At 42.3% G+C, this 20227-nt stretch overlaps 1 protein-coding gene across 2 annotated transcripts in view; it reads left to right on the top strand.

Moving 5' to 3' along the window:
- The window catches only part of UBE2H (ubiquitin conjugating enzyme E2 H), a 69728-nt gene extending 51743 nt beyond the window's left edge, over nt 1-17985 (top strand). Inside the window, exons 5-8 of one of the 2 annotated variants that reach the window (XR_002907715.2) lie at nt 977-1029; nt 6485-6613; nt 13731-15071; nt 15986-17985. Coding sequence is in view for 1 of the 2 variants with exons in the window: in XM_024193096.2 (XP_024048864.1) it covers nt 977-1029; nt 6485-6613; nt 13731-13855 (307 nt within the window). In the remaining variant the exon portion in view is untranslated. Of the gene's footprint in view, nt 1-976; nt 1030-6484; nt 6614-13730 lie in introns of both variants that reach the window. The other variant, XM_024193096.2, reaches the window with a different exon arrangement.
- The last annotated feature ends 2242 nt before the right edge of the window (nt 17986-20227 follow it).

Raw genomic sequence — 20227 nt, 5'->3', positions numbered from 1 at the left:
GGGTGGCTAGGGGCTGTGTGCAGAGGGGTAGCTCAGGGTGCAGGGAGGGGGGTGGCTAGGGGCTGTGTGGGCAGAGGGGTAGCTCAGGGTGCAGGGAGGGGGGTGGCTAGGGGCTGTGTGCCGGGAGGGCTCCCCTGCTGGCCCTGTTCCCCGAGGGCTCTGCCAGCCATGGAGTCAGGTCCCCCCAACCCAGGTGGCTCTTACCAGCTACGTCAGCAAAGCGGTTCTGGGAGCTGAGGAGCAGCTTCAACCCCCAGCATCAGCATCGGGAGACGAGGAACGCTGTGGCTGCCTGCTCCATGGCACCAGCCAGAGCAGCAGCTGTACTGCACTGCCTGGCTCTGGCTTCCCGCCTCCGACCTGGCCGGGGGGTGGGGAGAGAAGGAGGTGGAGAGGGGGCTGGAGCTGCCTCGGGACTGCCCTTCTCTTGCACTGTAGTTTCGGGGACGGGGGGAAGAACATCTCCGTGTCCCCCCGCAACTCTGCCCAAGGGCTCAGGGCTTCTGCCCCGTGGGGATCACCGGGGCTTGGGGCTCCAGAATTCAGCCCTGCGGCTCCCAGCTTCAGCCCGTGGGAAATGCTGGGGCTCAGGCTCTGGGTTTTAGCCGTGGGGCCGCGCAGACCCCCCTGAAAGGGTTCGCAGACCCCCCGTTGAGAACTGCTGTGTTAAATGAAGCCCCTCCTTCCTTTCCAGTCTTAGTCTCACAAGTGAGATCCCCCCCCCCCCCCCATGTAAATACTGGCTCCAAGTTACTGTGCCCTTCCTCTTCATCCCTTCCTTAGAAAAATCTAGTTTCTGTACATAGTATGGAAGCTCTCCTACTCACTATGGCTGCCCTATATTTTGCTCTAACCAACGTGTAAATAATTGGTCCCTGCTTGGTGGTGAGGAGTGTGGGGGGTTAAAACTGTTAAATCCTACAAGTATTTTGCTAACTTGTACATGTTTTAATTCCATTTTCTCCATCTGTTTCAGGTCAGGAACTGTATGTCTAGATGTAATTAATCAAACTTGGACAGCTCTCTATGGTGAGTTTGGCAATCCACTGTGTGGTGACACATTTCATCATTTATTTGGTTTTAATACCCTAATATAGCTTGTTGGAGGTAAGTGCTCAAAGGTCTATTTTGGAAAGTGTGAGCCAAATTGTAGGGGTTTTTTTCACTGAACCAAGTTCAGTTTAGTAACAAAAGCTTGATATGAAAGTATTACTTACGCATCTCCTTTCATCCCAAAGATGTTGAAGGATTCTGTAAACATTGTACTGGAATCACTCAACCCACCACTAAAGTGCAGCCATCTCTGAGGTGGAATGTGGCAACTGCTCAACAGTAACGCAGCAACACTTCAGGATAGGAAGTGAAGAATGCTACAGTATCCAGATGAAAATATGGGGGAAATTTTTAAGTAACCAGACTGCAGTAATCCAAATTGAATTTTAGATAGGAAGGGTGAAAGCATTCTTTGACGCTGGTTGGGACCTTGATCGATTTTTCTTTAGAAGGTGGCTTCAGAAACACTTATTCCTCTTCACCATCAAATTGAGGCACTGTTTCAAAACAACTTAGGAGAAATGATACCATCTACTAATTTGTCTACACCACTTCCTGCAGAACTTGTTTTCCTGGGAGGTCTCCCATCCAATTACTGGCCAGACGTGATTCTGTTTAGCTTTAGAGGTCTAACAAGATCAATTTATAGTGACACGGACTCAGGAAAATAATAATTCTTATGTAAGTCTGAAACTGTTAAACAGAACAGATATTTAATAGCTCATTCTCTTGTGTGGTGGGCTGCATCAAACTTCTCAGGGTGTAGTTTATGGACACTATATTCACACTTCGATGTATAGGGTTAAGCAGTATGCACACAATATAAACACTTTACCTTTGACTTTTCACCTTGAAAAGTTGTTGTCTCATCTATTTCTAGTTTCCCTGGTTTCTTGACTGTCAATGTTCTGAACCTATTGCCAAAGTAACAAATTACTACTTTAAAGACCAAACTGCTTTAGTTTTCTTACAAATTATGCAGTGGAAACAGTGGATCCAAGAACTGGACCTACTACATACCTGTAGTAAAAATGCCGAAGTACTTAGTTGGGACTGCACAATGAAAAACTCATGCTGTTATGTTGCAGCTGTGGCTAGGGGTCAGGTTTTCTATTATACGTATTTTTTTTGCTGAGGAATGCAGGAAAGACGAGCGGTAGTTTATAAGGTGAGGAGAGCTTTCTTTTACTTCTACACTGATCGTACCAGGAATGTTCATTCTCAGCAGTGGACTTTACCCTGAGAAAACCCAACAGTGGGATAAGTAGCCAGAGTACTAAATGAGCAATGTGCAGTTTTGTTCAACAGTCTTAAAGCAGCTGCAGATGACGTGTCTGACTGACAAATTAGAATTGCTTCACTGTGTTTGCTATTCTGATGTTGTACACTAGCAATCTGGATACTGGTTTGTAAGCTGTGCAAAAATAGCTTCCTGTTTTGAGAGATGCTACTGTGGACTGTTGCAGTGGGGTTTCTACAGTATTTACGAACAAAATGTCATATGAACCCTTTCTGTCATTGGTTTCCTAAGAATGCTTCTGTATTTTTGGCATTTTTGTGGACTGTAATGGGAGGGAAAACAACTGCAGTACTTACTGCTCTTCTGTGATGTGTAAAGGTGATCTCAAAGCTTTCAAAAATCTAGTATACGTTACAGACAAAATCAGGATGTACTGTTGGTATGCCAACAACTTGTCAAATAATGCACTTGTTTAACGCCATTCATCTTATTCCAAACTTCCTTATTTTTTCTGGAGGATGCTTTGGAACGCTGAAGAGGTAACTCCTTTTTGTTCTTTGATTGTGTTGCTGGTGTCATAGTCTGCATTAGACCTACCTTTTTTGCCACTCCAGGTATAAGTCATCAGTCACCTTGACTTTTAGACACACAGCCATATACTCAAGGAACACAAGAAATTTCTCTCTGCAGCAGAAACACAGAAGGATCTAATTTTGGAGGGTGAAAGCAATCTTGGAAAAAAATCTTCCTATATAAAGTAATACAACTATTTTGTTATGCATTTGACCTTTAAAACAACCGATCCTGTATTGGTAGAGAAGATACGGACTAGCTGACCCAATCAGGGCCGGCTCTGGCTTTTTTGCCGCCCCAGGCAAAAAAAGCCTTTTTTGCCGCCCCAGGCAAAAAAAACCCTGCGGGGGGGGCGGAGCCCCGGGGGGGGAGGGCAGCGAGCCCCAGCCGGGGCTCCGCTCTCCCCCCGGTGGCCAGAGCGCCGGGGGCAGGGCGGCGAGCCCCGGCCGGGGCTCCGCTCTCCCCCCGGCGGCCAGAGTGCAGGGGGCAGGGCGGCGAGAGGGCGGCGAGCCCCAGACGGGGGGAGGGTGGCGAGCCCGGCCGTGGCCCCACTCTCCCCGGCGGCCGGAGCGCCGTGCCGCCCCAAGCACAAGCTTGGTGGGCTGGTGCCTGGAGCCGGCCCTGGACCCAATAGAAATTAGATGGAAAGTTCTTATGATTGCTACCAATAAATCCACTAGATTTAAGACCATAGTTGAGTGGATTCCTTTTATTTAACTAGTAAAGCACCAAACCCTTCTTAGCACAACAATGTCTTCATTTTAGGCATACTGTGCACATCCAAGCAATACTAAAAATGAAGCATTGGTTTAGTTGGGACTTGGAAAAGCGAGAACTGGAAAAGGCAGGCATTTAAAGGGAAAAGGGGCTATTTTGAGCTGTCTTTCATTTGGGCTTCGTTGCTCTGTCGCTAACTAAACTCCCCTTTCCATTTAATCTTAAACTGGGAAGCATTAAATATTTCTAATTTTCCCAATGGCAGCTGGGTTATAAAATAAGTCCACATAAAATGAAGCCATGTCTACACTTACCGGGAATCCACACAGCTGTGATCAATGCAGCGGGGGTCGATTTAACGGATCTAGTGAAGACCCGCTAAATCGACCGCAGAGCGCTCTCTGGTCGACTCCGGTACTCCACTGGAATGAGAAGAGTAAGGTAAGTCGATGGGAGAGCATCTCCCGTCAATGCAGCGCGGTGTAGACACTGCAGTAAATCCACGTAAGTAAGTAAATCCACGTTATTCACATAGCTGGAGTAGTGTAACTTAGGTCGACTTGCCTCGGTAGTGTAGACAAGGCCTAAGAAACAAACCTGTTGCTAATAATGTCTTAAGTGCTAGAGTAGACAGAAGGAACTACATTGGAAAACATTCTCGTCTTCGCTTGTGCCACGCTATTTTTGTGATCCCTTTTGAGAGTAGGACTACACTTCAAGAAGCTGTTGCACTTCAGCCCACAAGTAGCTGACGGTGACAACTGGCATCTCAATGCACCAGCCTTGGCAAACTTGGCCTAGAGACATTTGTGTACTTCTTAAGAGTGTTTCTTGTAGCCTTCCTTTCTCTATCTACCTGCCCTTGAAAAGGGCAATGACTTTTCTGTTCAATAGAAAATTTTAAGTTTAAAAAAAAAAATAACTGGCATTTTAGAGAGTCTCTTGTATAGCTTAGCTGCAAATAACTAAGGGCTGGTCTATGCACAAAGTTGCATTGGTTTAACTAAAGGTGTGATGTTGCACTGGCTTACTTAACTGTGCAACTCCTGTGTGTAGGCAAACCCAAATTTCCGTCCCTGCTATGCCACGTTCACGCTGAAGTGACTCAGCTAGTCAGTACCCTGGAGTTTCTACATATGCAGGATGTGTTAATGCAGGAAGGAAGATTTGACAATAAGTCTCTTCCTCGGTGCCATGTCCAGGCCAGAGGTTCCCACTGTGCGTTCTGTAGGAGCACTTGCAGGTGGTCTGCAGAGAGCTAGCAGTTCACATGGTGCTAGTTCTCCTAGGTTAGGTCTACACTGCAGCTAGACTCACGCAGCTGGCCTATGCCTGATGACTCCACCTGAGCCCCACGAGCCGAACGGGCTGTTTAATTGCGGTGGAGGTATTCAGGCTCCAGCTGCCCAAGCTCTGGGACCGTGCCACCTCACTGGGTCCTAGAGCCTGGGCTCCAGCCTGAGCTTGAAAGGTCTCCACAGCAATTAAACAGCCCCTTAGCCTGAGCCCCACGAGCCCGAGTCAGCTGGCACAGGCCAGCCGCGAGTTCTTAATTGCAGTGTAGACCTACAATGTAAACCAATAGGGGTAAGATCCAGGTGCAGGATATGTTTAATCTTGGCCTATTTAATAAAGGCCTGAGAGGTACAGATCTGATCCTAGTGCTGTCTCCATCAGGATCTGATGTGCTGAGAAACTGTGGGTGGGGTCTCTTCCTGCCCTCTTCCCTCTCCCCCCCCCCGCCCAAAAAAACCTCTTTTGATTAGCAGCAGTAAGAGACATTTTTGTCGTTCTTTGTGCTGTAGCTACTCCATCAGGTTTTCTTTGCCACCAGAAAGGGGGTGAAGGATGAGGGGAGCCTACGTACTACCCAGATGAAAAGGTGATGCTAATAAAATAAAAAGATTGAGTATTTGAAAGGGTGAACCTGCTTTTTATTTAAAAAAAAATTCTACATGCACCTGCTAGTCTTTAACTGCTGAAGTTAAACTTCGCAAAATCACCCTCCTAACCACACACTGAGGGCTTACTCTTCCATCTGTGTGGGCGAATACAGCCCTTCTGGCACCTGCCTGAAACATCCAAGAAAGAATAGCACAGTCCGTTGCTTCACACCCGCATCTTTGAAGTATGGTGCATGTGTCTCTTTTGGAGGTGGGGTGTGGAGCATGGTTTCGTGTGTTCACAATTACTCATCAGCACCAGAAACATGTTTCCCTGTCATGGAGTATTAGTGGTAAATGCCAACTGGCAGTAAGGCATTAATGTGAATCTCTTCGCATGCTGTTAATTGTTTTGAAATGGGAGAATGAACTTGTTGGGTTGCTCTTTTTATTATCACAAGTGTCGAAGCTCTGTAGAAATTGTATTATGCTGAGATGTGTCAATTTTAAGTCTAGGAACCGACTTATTTAAAGACAGTAATGTGAGAGGAAGCATGGGGAAATTTGGTGTGGGGCAATTGGGAGGGAAAAGTGTCCAAAGTTTAAAGCATAAAAGAATGGTCTGGGTCTAATTCCTGCTATACTTGCTGTATGACTTGGGTATATCATTTAACCTCTGCCTCCATTTCCTTAAGTAACAGCGTTTCACAAATCTCCATAGGGATGCTGAAGAAGTTATTTGTGTTTTGTAAAGTGCTTTGAGATCTTCAGATCAAAGATGCTATCGAAGTGTAAAATACTTTGGGCATAAAGTATTGGAAGCTCTATTATCACACAAATTCTCAACTATATGAGCAGTCTAGGACAGGAAAACGTATATGAATTTAAGCTTCCATAAGCTTTACACCATCTTAATATCTGACTACAGCAATACACAGTTTCACTGATGTTTAACTTGGTTGTCTGTGGGTCTGAGATGTGGATGTGCAATGTGACTTTGTGTTAATTTGTCTTGCAGATCTTACCAATATATTTGAGTCGTTCCTGCCCCAGTTGCTGGCCTATCCTAACCCCATAGATCCTCTAAATGGTGACGCTGCAGCCATGTATCTCCACCGACCGGAAGAATACAAACAGAAAATTAAAGGTAAGGGAGTCAATGGAATGTTGAAAAATTAATGGTATCACTTTGATCTATTGGTGTTTGGGAGAAACTTGTTCTCTTCACTATACATCTTAAATACCTTTTGTCTGATGACCACTATTGCTCTAAAATAGATGTATTTAATTTTAGAGCAGGATAGTCTTCTGGGAAGAGTGGATGAACCACCATCATTTTAAATTTAAAGCTGGTCTGTAGAATACAGTGTTGGGAATGGTTCTGCTTAGCTTGGATGTGGGGAATGTCTTGGCAAACTATTATAAGTTAGAAACAGAAAGGAACTAAGTTAAAGGCGTTTTCCCAAGGTCCCCAACTTTAAAAGCAAACTTCAGAAGTTTGGAGGAGTTAGGAATATTTTTGTAGCTAAAGTAGCACAGAAATTTTTCTGGCTGTTTTTTCCCTGGGGTATTTTATTTAAAAGTAAACAAAAAATACGGATATTCAAAGTTGTGCACCAGTCATGCCATTAGCTCACCCCATTTTGTATGTGTTTGTGCATGCATGTGCATACATGTGCCTGTCTGGCTTCCCTTAAAATAATGTAGGAATTGTCATGTTGGATCAATGCTAGATACCTCAGAGGAGGTATAGGAACCCTTCAATAGAAAGATGTTGGATAATCTGACCCCATATTGGTCTCTTCTGGGTCTCTAATAGTTAGAGATTGGCATAAACAATGAAGCACACAGACAGGGAAGACCTATTACTCAACGAGGAGGAAACGAGAGAAAATGCAGCAGCGGCTGAAATAAATGACTTTTTTTGTTTTCACCAAAAAAATTAGCAATGATTGGACGACTAACATAGTGAACATCAGTATAAATGGGGTAGGATCTGAGGTTAAAATAGGAAAAGAACAAGTTAAGAATTACTTAGACAAGATAGATGTCCTCAAATTGGCAGGGCCTGATGAAATACATCCTAGAATACTTAAGGAACTGTCTGAAGAGATCGCAGAAGACTGGAAAAGGGCAAATAGAGTACCTATCTATAAAAAGTGGAATAAGGGCATCCCAGGGAATTATAATTTCAATACCTGGAAAGATAATGGAGTAAATAATCAATCAATCAATTTGTAAGCACCTAGAAAAAAATAAGGTGACAAATGTCAAGAACAAATCGTGCCAAACCAGTCAAACCTAATCTCCTTCTTTGAGATAATAAGCCTTGTGGACAGGGCGAAAATAATAGATGTGATATATCTCAACTTTAGCAAGGCTTTTGATACTGTCCCACATGACCTTCTCAGGAGGAAACTAGAGATGAACCAAGATGGGTCTACAACTGGTTGGAAAACCATACTCAGAGTAGTTATCAGTGGCTCACAATCGAGCTGGAAGGGCATATCGAGTGGGGTCCTGCAGGGATCTGTCCTGGGTCCAGTTCAATATCTTCATACATGATTTGGATAATGACATACTTATAAAGTTTGCAGACGGTACCAAGGTGTGAGAGATTGCAAGAGCTTTGGAGGACAGGATTAGAATTCAAAATGATCTTGACAAACTGGAGATACGGTCTGAAATAAATAGGATGAATTCAATAAGGACAAATGCAAAGTACTCCACTTAGGAAGAAATAATCAATTTCACAAATACAAAATGGGAAATGACTGCCTAGGAAGGAGTACTGCGGAAAAGGATCTTGGGGTTATAGTGGATAACAAACTAAATATGAGTCAAGAAGATAATACTGTCACAAAAAGGGAAACCTCATTCTGGGGTGTATTAGCAGGAGAGTTGTAAGCAAAACATGAGAAGTAATTCCTCTATTCTACTCAGCTCTGATAAGGCCTCAGTGGGACTATTGTCCTGTTCTGTGCACCTCACTTTGAGAAAGATGTTCACAAATTGGAGAAAGTCCAGAGAAGAGTATTTTGATGATGCAGACTAACACAGCTACCACTCTGAAAAACGATTAAAGGTCTGCAAGGAAAGATTGGGGGGGGGAGGGGCAAGGGGTTTATTTCATCTGGAGAGGAGAAGACTGAAGGGGAACATAACAGTCTTCAAGTATGTAAAAGGTTATAAAAAGGAGGGTGATAAATTGTTTAAGTTTAACCACTGAGGACAGGACAAGAAGAAATGGACTTAAATTGCAGCAAGGGAGGTTTAGGTTGGACATTAGGAAAAATTTCCTCACTGTAAGGGTAGTTGAGCACTGGGACAAATTACTTAGGAAGGTTGTGGAATCTCCATCAATGGAGGTTTTTAAGAACAGGTTAGACAAAGACCTTTCAGGGGTGGTGTAGATAATACTTAGTCCTGCCTCAGTGCAGTGGACTGGACTAGATGACCTATCGAGGTCCCTTCCAGTCCTACATTCTGTGATTTACAATGCCTTCCAAACTTTAATCAATTCATCTTACATAGCGTATGCATAAGAGTCATGCGTCCACTTTGAATACTCTGGCTTCTTACCAGTTTTGCATGACAACCATAAGATAGAACTGAACACTGCCATTCTGTGAAATCCCTCTTTGTAACGGTAATATTTAAAAAAAGTCTTGGACATGCTGGAATTGATGCAATGGATTCTAGCAACTTCTTTGCTCTGGAAAATTAAGTACTGTGAATACATAATTTATCTCCTCTTGCCTTTACCACCTCATTTTTAGTTATGAAAGCATAAAATATCTGCTTGATGTGTGTGTTGGGGATTGCTTCTAGGACTGACACCTGGTACAAAGTTCTCAGCCTGCCACAATCCTTATGAAGAGCAAAACCCTTAAATAAAGATTCATAATGGAACCTATAGTTGTCCATTGGTGCGACTATTGTGTATACAGCTGGAAAGATTTTTGTTTAACACTAGTACAGCTTTTCACTCTTCAGATAAAAAACTTGTTAATGGCCATAGAGGTAAGAGTACCTTTTTAGTCTTTCCATCCTAGAAGAGAGGAAATTGGGGGAGGGGGGGATATTTTTTTTCTAAAGACACAAAGAGCCAGTTAAGCAATCAACTTCTATTGAAGGTCAGTGGGATTTGAGTGCTTAACTCCCATTGGTGCCTTTTAAAAAATAAAAATAAAAAAAAATCAGGGCTGGCACTTGATATTGGTGCATAATTTTAGTAAATGGTTAAATACTGATAGAGCTGTGAATGGGGTATAGATATAGCTAGTTTGCATTCCTTTGGGGCTAAAATATTTGAAGCAATGTTGGTTCTTTCTTGGTATGAAATCTTGATTTCAAACCTTTGTGCTAGACACTTGAAAATATACTTCCTGTGGTATCTACAGGGCCAGCAGAATGTACAGTTCAGTGTCATCTTTCCTTAATGGATTGAAAAATGACTAGATCCTCCAGTGTAACATGAGTTTAACCCAAAAAGAGGGTTAATTGTTTAGACATGAAAGTTCCCTGGAAGTCAGGAATTTCCAGAGGTTAAAATGAATGGCCATCCTGCTGATGGCTAGGCGTTCTCGCCCCAGTTTTCTAGTATGGCCTAGCAAACAAGTGTCAAGGGTTTAAATGTGTTGATGGGTGGTAAGTATCTATTTGAGCTAAAGTTGCCTCTGTGCTTTATAAGCTGTGGGCCTTGGGTCTTTGGAGCACTTTGAGAGTCAGTGAAGTGGCGGGTGGTCACATGGCTCCTGTCCTTGTTTTTACCTGCTAAATGTCAGGATGACAGCTAGCTGCTGTATCTAATTGCTTTCCTGGTATTAGTCTCCCACATAAGCAGGAGTGGTAGTGAACTCAGGGATATTGTGAGGTTGCGAATGGGAAGAGGTGTTCACAAGACTATCTGAGGTGTTGTGTGTGATCTGAAATTTCTGGAGAAGAGGAAGGGTGGGATCCTGTTGCTGGGGTGTGAAAGGTGTGTGTGAGGTTTATCTGGGCCAATACCACAATATTTTTTTATTGGAAGTTCAATTGATAAGCAAGACAGACCCCAAAACGGGCACCCAAGAAGTTAAATGCTGCCTTTGAGCAGATCATTTTTGTTAGTATACAAGATCCAGTTGCACAGGACCAGGGCACTTCCCTTTATCACATTATTGTATTCATGATATGGTTTCCAGAAGGGTAGGGAGCCTGACCGTCTGAATGTCTTCACGCTGCATGCAGCATCACTGCAAATGTTCTACACTTCCTAGTGTTTACAGAACGATCGTTATTGAGCTGTTTGTGCAAGTTCTCGTGACACAAACTTCAGCAACCTCTCACAGGTGAACATTGCAAATTAAACCATTAGAGAGAAGCTGCTTGTCATTAGAAATCAGCATGTGCCTCCATATGAGTTTGAAAGCCCCTTTTAGCCATTTGGCTCAAGTACTTTAAATGCAGAGGGTCCCTGTAGTTCAACAGCACTTCAGAGTCTATTCTTGTAGCAGGTATTAAAGCATCTAGTGGCCTAATTCCATAGCCTCAATTCCAGAAACCTTGGCTTCTTGCAACTTAGCCAGCTGGTGCCTGTATAGACAATTAACTATTTGAAGATGTACTGTGGGTAGCTGTATGTCATGCTAGAAATAAGCACTGCAGAAATTTGGAGGCAGTGGGAAGAAAGATGTTGCCAAAGATTTAACATCCAGCTTAACTTTCTCTTCTACTGAACTGAAAGATGCAAGTAGATTATTGATGTTACTTAAGAAACAAAACTCGCTTTTCAAATGCAAGTTTCTATGCTCATGTATGTCTGGCATCTCGCATTACAAGTGACCTCCCACAGTTTCATAAGCACATCTCTCTTGGCATGACATGAAACAAAGGATGGCCAATTAGCAATGTTTTAGGCCAGTGGAAGGGAAAATACAGTGTGCAAGACTGATCCTCCCTCCTTTCTGCCCCATGAAACTCAGTTAAGGAAAAGAGCAACACTTTCAAGTCCTTTAGGCTGGGATTTCTTGATACGAATTGGAATTCATTAACACCTCCTATTGTGGGAGCTAGACATCATTAAGCATAAAGGAATGGCTGCTGCTTTAAAAAAATCTGTTTTGTGGCTTTAGAAGCAAACCATCTTGCCTTCTGCTCATGTCCATCCTGTGAAAACTGCCAGATTAGCAACTGAAATCTAACCACGGAGCAGGTACAGCATAAGAAATGCTCACCTCACCTTGCTCATGTACCTCGGTCCCAAACTAGAGGGATGTACCAGACTTGGATAGCTCAGGTTACATAACCTGTTCACCTAGATGGTGTGGCATGTTTTCCCAGTGCCTAGTTGAGAATAGGATTTGAGAGCAAGCTGGCTGAAGTTCAATCCAGACAAGACAGTCTGTTAATACTGCAAAGAAAAACCCACAACACCAGGTCTCAGACTATGGGTCAATTGACTCGGGCTTGTGGGGTCAGGCTGCAGTGCTAAAAATAGCAGTGTAGGCAGTCATGCTCAGGTGGGGGGCTGGATTCCAGGACCCTACCCCCTTATCTCAGGCTCCAGCCCAAGCGGGAACATCTACGCTGCTATTTTTAGCCCTGCTGCCTGAGACTCAGTGCCACAGGTTTTTTTTTTTGCAGTGAAGATCTACCCAAAGATACTGGGTTGGAGGAATGATCCCCGCATGTACACCCTTTTTCAGGAGGTTTGCAAATTCGGGACATGGCTGCTCTTGGAAGGTCCAGTAGTGTCAGCCAAGAGCCTCCTCCGTAGGCACATGTAGTAAGATGATTGTGACCCTCAAATCTGGACGTAGTCTCAGTAATCCTGCTCCTAAACTGGATTTAAACTGGATTGACTACTGTGCATTCTGCATGGAGCGACACTAGAAAATTGCACACGCCACAGCTTGCACAAAATGCATTTGCCTTCCAGAATCCTATTAAACCAGTTTTGTGACCTGTGCTGGCTCCTTAATTGCTTTTGGTTGTAATTCAAGGGGTTGATCTAGCTAACTAGAGCCCTGCATGGTTTGGGTCTTGGCTTTGAAACCTCATCTCTTTCTAGGAACCACTGCAGTAGCTGAGATTGGCTGGGGTGCTTGTGTTTAGAGCTCCTAGAATTAAACGTCTGGAAATTGATAGCTGGGAGTTCCTGGGGAGCGCCCTCTAGAATGTTTTCTCTGCTACTATGACTGCCCTTGTCTGATACTAAAGCATAGGGCAAGGCCTGTCTCTTGGGGGATAGAGAGGTGGGTTGTTGCGGTTTTATTCTAGGGAACACAGGTTTGCATTAGGTTAAAAGCAGTAAATCTGTATTCCAGCTTTTTCTCCCACCTTCTTCATCTCCTCTCATCTCTTTCCTTCTCTGCAAGTTATGCCAGTATCATCAGTCTCTAATTCCATAAAGCAGTATTCAAAACTTTTCCATAATGTGGGTTGTATCTTGAGAGGGTCTCCGATTCTCCTTTCCCCTTGGTACTGCGCGCACTGCATTGCCTCCCGTTCACAATGGCACAGCCACACTGTGGTACTAACAGCGATTGCTGATACAGTATCTTGAATACTTCGTTTTCATATTATGTATTATAGGTCAGCAGGACAGACCAGTACAGTAGCTCTCAGCCTTCCTGCCCGATGACCAAGTATAGCCCTTGTAGAATGTCCCAGATTTTTCTTCTTTTCCAGGAGACCTGGATTCACTATGACCGTGAATTTTCAGAGCCTAACCTGTTGTACCCCTAACGGCATTGTGGGCCAGCTCTTATCTCGGGTTTCATGACAATATGTTTTGGTTTTTTTTGGCGGGAGGGAGGCTGAGCTCTAGGTTGGATTTTCTCATTTGATCACCTTAATATGGGATGACTTTCCATTTTTATAGCAAATGGGTTCTGAACATGAGGCTTTTAAACTGGTGTATGTGCAGAAGTAGAAAGGGCACTGGCTGTTTCTAACTCCAAGTCTAGTGTTCAGTATCCTAACAAAGTGTGTGTTTATCAACATGTATGCCTCAGGACTTCATGCGTTATCCAAGGGTCTCGCCTTTGATGCCTCTAATATGGCTGTGGTCAGACGAGATTGACCTTTGGTCTAAACCGATATGGCAATCCCTATGTTAATTTATATAATCATTATGTTTTATTGTCCATATATGGCACTATCCCACCGGCTGTTACATTAATTTCTTATCCAGCCATGCTCAGTACCAACCCATTTTTATAAATGGCTGTGGGAGTTGAACATATGCTGATTATACCCTTTTCTTTCCTCACATACAGAATACATTCAGAAATATGCAACAGAAGAAGCACTAAAAGAACAGGAAGAAGGTACCGGGGACAGCTCATCAGAGAGCTCCATGTCTGACTTCTCGGAAGATGAGGCCCAGGATATGGAATTGTAGTAGAAGAAGCAACCTGCTTTTCAGAGAGACTATTATTTCCTAACCATGAGAAGCAGACTATAATATTCATATTTAAACAAAGCAATTTTTTTTATTACTAAACAAGGTTTTTATGAATAATAGCATTGATATATATATCACCCTTTAGATCTTGATTTCTTGGTCATTTCTCAAACCCAAGGTATATAGCATATTCCCACATTCCATTTTGGTAGCAATATGCAGCCCGAATGCATGCATTCATAATTCCATTTGGCCAAGTCAACTTGTGTGCTACTGAACTGTCAACTCAAACAGCTGCTCTGATAGGTAGGGACTTAGAGATTTCCTTTTTATCAGTGGTTCCACAGCTACCACCTTGGATGATAAGATGGAACAGAGCTTTCTCAAAGTAAAAAGTCTAGGGGATAATGTAAGAACATTTTTAGATCAGACATTGAAATAAAAAGTGCTCCTTCAGGTCAAACTCGCTATCCTAGTTTATGTGGAGTTGCATTTAAAAAGTGCACAGAGTTATTCAGAGCATCGAAGCTTAAAAAAAATGACTTGGATTTTAAGTACACTTTTATATTGGACTTCTGCCCACCCTCTGAACTGTAGGGACCTACAACCACTCATCTATTTGCTTTTGGGACTTTGGAAAGCCTTCATCTGGACTTTACTCATTTTCTTGGTCTGGATTATGACCTGTTCCCTTTTTTCGGGGGGGAAAAACACAATGCTATATGAACAGTGCTTTAATTTACCTGGAGCACATACAAAGGCAAACTCTTTGTCATAGTTTTGAAACTGCTACCCTGTAATAGCTTCAAGCTTTCCTTCTTGCTTGAAGTATGATCAAACACCTTGCAAACTCTCTCCATCTCCTAAAAGAGGGTTCTCTGACCAGATGGACTAGCCTTGCTGAGAGCTTCAGACCCATGAAGATTGGCCCATTGGCCATAGTCCATGAATCCGTTGGCACATTCTCTTTCCCATTTTTGTTTTTCTGTTTTCCCTTCTGCAGCAGCTTGGTAGCCATCTGCTTGTGTGTACAACAGACCAAACTAAAGTTTAACAAAGAAAAATGCTCTAAGAATATTTGAGATTAATAAAAATAAAAACCATAAATTGGGGAAACAAGCGAAAAATATTTTCAAGGATTCTTCTGAATGAAAAATTTGATTTCTTCTGGTGTATTTCAACATACTAAGTTTTTTATTATTTTTATTTAATGGTAAGAGAACCTAATACAGTAAACGCCTACCTGGGTTGCCAGTGATACTTGAATTTGGATAATTGTGCATTTGAAATCCTAACTAAGATGGATTTTAAATCTGAATGTTACTTGCTGTATTCTTAGGGTTTTCTGAGGGGTTTGGATAGACAGACAGATACTTTAATATTTTTTTGGTGAAACCTTCAGGATAGTATGTGGAATTCAACCCACGCTGAGTGACTCTTGAACAGAGAATTTTGAATGACGGACTGGATTGAGTAAACACTTTTTTTTTTCATTGTCCCACAAATGTTTTTCTTTTAGGAATGTCACCAAGTTTTGAGTTGATGGGGTTGAAAGATACAATCCTTTTTTAATCCATAAAGCACAATCAGTTTCTTTTTCCTCTTTGTTTTTTTGTTTTGGAAAAAGCTATATGAAGTACAATTTTGCTTTAGCATGATTTTCCTTAATAAAAATAACATACAAAGGGTTTACTTATTTTATGTTAATTACGGGCATGAAGCAAAAGGTTTTTCTTTTCTTTTCTTTTTTTTTTCTTTTTTTAAAAAGCAGTGATGTAGGACTGTGGTTAGTTACTGTGCTGAAGTTCTCTATCTAGCATTTGTGGCTTGTTGGAAGGGTAGTATTAACTATTTAACATGTAATGGTGTACTTTAACTCTTATCTAGCACGCTGTTTTCTCATTACTTTGGGGAGGGGGGGCAGAACTGTGTTGGCACTGTTTAACTTGCTTACCTGCTGAACTAGCAGTTTGCTTGTGCTATAACCTTTAACTGTAGGTGCTATTTAGGGGTAGTCTAAGTGCTGGGTGGTGATATCAGTTTAAAAACAACAAAACAATAAAAATTTGTATTTTTTCAATATTGTATAAAAAATAGTGTTCTAATTACCTCTAATTTTTTTTCCAGGTAACTGTATTACTCTTCCCCCAGTCTATTCAATGACCAGGTTTAACACAGTGAACACTTTCATGCATCTCTCTCATTTGAAGAAGCCAGTTTTCTAATAAAAAGGTGTCCTGTCCTAAGCTTCCAAAAGAATTACAATTAGAGCTGCAAATCTAAGGTAGACTCCTGGAAACGTAAGCACACGTTTTACCGCATTGATTTTCTAGGTTGTGAAGATGCAGTTTGGCTTCTATTAGTTGTCCAAGTTGCTCTGATTCCTCTGCACGTTACTTTGTGCATACAGGCAGCCGAAGCAAGGTATTTGTGGGTATAGATCTGGAACTTCTCCAGCAAGATGTTTCCTTGGATATTAATGGAGCTTTACACATGAAATCTATAGCATTGCCTGCAGCATGTCGAAAAGATCATCATCTTGGTATATTTCATGTTTGATCATTCTTCCCTGTAGTGATTACAGCAGGAAAGGAAGCCTACAGTAAATTGTCAAAACACCTGCAGTTCAAAGGAATATGGCCTAGTGTAAAACTCTTGTAGGGAATAAATTCTAATGGATTTCCCTTCTTTCTAGACTGGAGCAGCTGCTTATTGCCTCATTCTGCCCTTTCTCCCATCTTTCACCTCCCTCCCCATCTCAAACAAGAACCGTCTGTAAATAAACTACACACCCCTAGTCTGGAAGAGAAAAGTGGAATCGTTTTGAAGCAGGATGCCCAGTTTTTTTTCAGTTCCAGTTTCTTTTGAAATGCTAATGTTCTTTTTCTGAAAGAACCACTGCCATTCTCTTCCCTGTTCAGATGACTGAATCTCAAAGCATCAGCCAGGTGGAAATTAACAAGCCTACTCCAACATGACTACGATTGATCCACTGTATGTAGATTCGTGCTCTCAGTGAATCCCTGAATATGAAAGCTTGTTAGTAACCTATTCTCGTTGTTATGGAAGTAGGCTCTTTGGCTTCACGTCTGATAGCTTGTCACCTTGTTCTTGAGCTTTGTGTGACCTATACAAATTGAGAAATATCAAAGCTGCCCCAGATCCGCAGAAGCGTCTCAAGAAGCTACCTACGTTGCCAACTAGGTTAATCTTGAATTTCATCAGGCGTGTTTTCAACTCTCCTTGAGGTTTCCAAGTGTATTTTCTTGGTTCATTTGACTTTCCATCATGACAATTTTAGACTTAAAAAATTAAGGAGGGGAGTCTTGGCGAAAGCTAATCTTAAGGGAGTGGCATCTCAATATGAACTGAGTGGAATAATGCTTTGTAAATTAACTGGTAATGTGTAAACCCTCGGTCAGAGGGGGGGGAATGGAAGTTAAATGCTATTTCTGTTACCTCTGACGTTCAAATTGGCCACTTAGGTTTATGGGAATACTACCTACATTGTCACTTCTGTAATCTCCCTTATCCATGTTTGATCACCACCCCCACATTATCTGCCTGCAGTGCACACAAACCAGGGAGATGGAGTCCCATTTTTCCCCATAAGGGATGAGAAATGCTGTAACCTGTGCTGCAGTTGGGTTGCCCTGGCTTTTTTTCCCCTCCCAGCAAGACTAATCACAGGGCATTCTGATGTAAGTGGTAGCTCTCAGGTATGCAAGGACACCCTCCACCCCCACCCTGCACCTTTGATGTCAGATCTATACCACACCACGGAGAGGGCAGGGCTGTTGGTTTGTTTTTCTTTTGCTTCTTTTTGCTCATCTGAATTCCGCTGGCACTTTAGCAGGAGCGTGTGCAGCATGAGAAATGGCCATTATTTTACTGACTGTATTTGATACCTGTTGTGTGATACTTGAAGAGATAAAGGGTGTTTTCCCTTCATTCGAGTCTAAGCTTTTTTCTTTTCTTTTTTTCCCTTTTTTCTTGCATTGTGATGATGTAGTGGGCATGCTTGTCACCATGACAAATGCCTCTTCTCTAAGAATATAACCTCTCAAATAGTTGTGTATAATTAAAGAACTGTAAACTTTTTTAAATAAAAGATGTATATACCTTGACACTTGACTGGTACTTGATCAGTAAGGTCTTGCCCTCATAGGCAGCATCTCCAGTGCCTCCCGTCTTTTAAACCTCCAGTCCCTGAGATTCAACAGCAGCTGTTAACCAGACTGCCCAAGATTCTGCCTTCAAAACCAGTCCAGGTGTTTTCTATAGGAGATGCTGTGGTGGAAAAACGTCCCATTGCATATGCAGAGTGTCTGACTGCAGTGTTTGATGTAACTAGGTTATTGTAAGTCAGGCAGTTTGTTAAAAATAGCTGTACTGTACCATTGTGATGGGTGCAGTCAAAGAACCTAATTAAACTAGTATAAATTGGTTTCTTTGGTTGTAGGCCCATTTGCAGATAAGGTTTGTGAAACTTGCCTCTGGCCAACACTAGATGGCACTATTTGCCACATTCTCCACAAAGTGCTCTGGCAGATTTTAGTTAAAGGGTGTTTCAACCAAAACTGTAAATTCGAATTATGCTGTAAATTCGAATTATGCCCTTAATGTGTTGGTAATGTGAGCAAGCAAATGAGCAGGTTTCTTCATCTTATTAGAATGGATGTTAAGTGAGCTCTTCTAGGAAAATACCTAATGCATTATATGTACATAGATCATGCCAAGTACTTTATAAAATGTGAATTGGGGGAATAGGGGAGTGGTTCCAAGGTGTTTGCAATTTAAATTGGCCAAGGACAATGTGGACACAACAGTGCCAAAGTTAGAAAGCTGAGACCTCAACAGTGAGATCATCTATACAGGAAGGCTTTGGGGAAAGTGGATTTGAAGGGTGGGTGGATATAAAAGTATTAACTTACAGGCACAGTGTGTCAGTCATTCCAATTTTACAGCTAAAGGACATAACCAATGCTCTTTCAATAAGTTCCTCTAAATGTAAGGAGAAATGAAGAGGTCTGTACGTTTTTCCTGAAAACTGAATCTGAAACATATTAAACATAAAAGGAAATGTCCTGAATTCAGAAGCTAGCACAGCCATTCAGTAACAAGTACTAGGATTCCAATTGCTTGGTCAGCAGGTGAAACAAAGTTTTTAGCTTCAAAATACATACTTGTCCTTGGAGTTTCTGGTTTTCTACGAAGCCAGGGCCCTATTAAACATGCCTCACAGTAGTTATGTTGGATGTGCCAGTGTAATCTGGGCTTTGTGCAGGGCAGGAGAGCCCTATGTCAAATGTGTATTAAACATTTCCACCTGCCTTGGGCTCACGCCTGTTCATCACAATCTGTTAATGGACCCCCTTCATCTTGTCTGTTACCCTTTGTTGTGTCGTGTCTGAACTAGATTGTAAGCTCGTTGGGGCAGGGACACGTATCTAGTGCGTATGGCATTGGACAATGCTCGAGACACAATATTTGCAAAGATTTTTCCATAGCCTTTCCCTTGCAGATCTGCTTCTTGTGGTTTCATTAGCTAAATTCACATCGACCAGGGGACGTCACTTGCTTATTCTAAAAAAGCCAGTGGAACTGCTTTTAGCTCTCCAGGGAAATATGCCCTTGGTTGAATTCTGGAGAAAATCCTTTACATTTTCCAATAGTTGTGATTGTCTTCGTTTGTCTGGTGTTTTGATAAGGTATGTGTGTGCTGGGTTTATTCCACTTACCGGTCTACCTGAATTCCCCCCTCTATTTTCAATGGGAAATGCTATTTATTTCAGCCCTATCCTAAGCAGCCATGGCAGTTGAAATGCATGGTTTAGCAGCTGCCTTGTTCTACTCAGTATTTGTATTACAGTAGGGCCGGCCAGGTTGTCCCACCAAGACCAGGGCCCCATTGTGCCAGGGGTTATACAAACATGCTAGGACAGTCCCTCCACTAAAGAGCTTGGTCAAAACAAGATGCAACAAGTGTTTGTAATGGAGGAGAAAGGAGCATGTGGTCACATAAACCACCAATGGCTGAGTCCATTTCTTAAACTGTGGTGCACCTGTCAGGATTACACTACAGATCTATTTAAATCCTTACCACATCTACAATGCAATGCATTCTCCTATTATCCTGGTCAGTCCTTTTCTCACTCCTACCACCATATATTTCTTGTATGATCTGATAATGCAAACGTGACGACAAATATTTACTCAAAATCATTTGAAAGTTAATTCACTGCGGTTTCTTCAGCTGGCAAATGGGTAAGAGACATGAGATGTAGCTTTAAATTCAGAAGAAAAAAAGTAACTGCTGTTATTACGTACTTTTTTTAAAGGCTTTTGTTTGTATTGTTTTGTTTCTGA

The sequence above is a fragment of the Terrapene carolina genome, unplaced genomic scaffold (genome assembly GCF_002925995.2).
Source record: "Terrapene carolina triunguis isolate 2854851 unplaced genomic scaffold, T_m_triunguis-2.0 Scaffold68, whole genome shotgun sequence".
Taxonomy (NCBI): Eukaryota; Metazoa; Chordata; order Testudines; family Emydidae; genus Terrapene; species Terrapene triunguis.
Note: the sequence above shows the minus strand (reverse complement) of the source record. Positions and strands in the feature narration are given on the sequence as shown.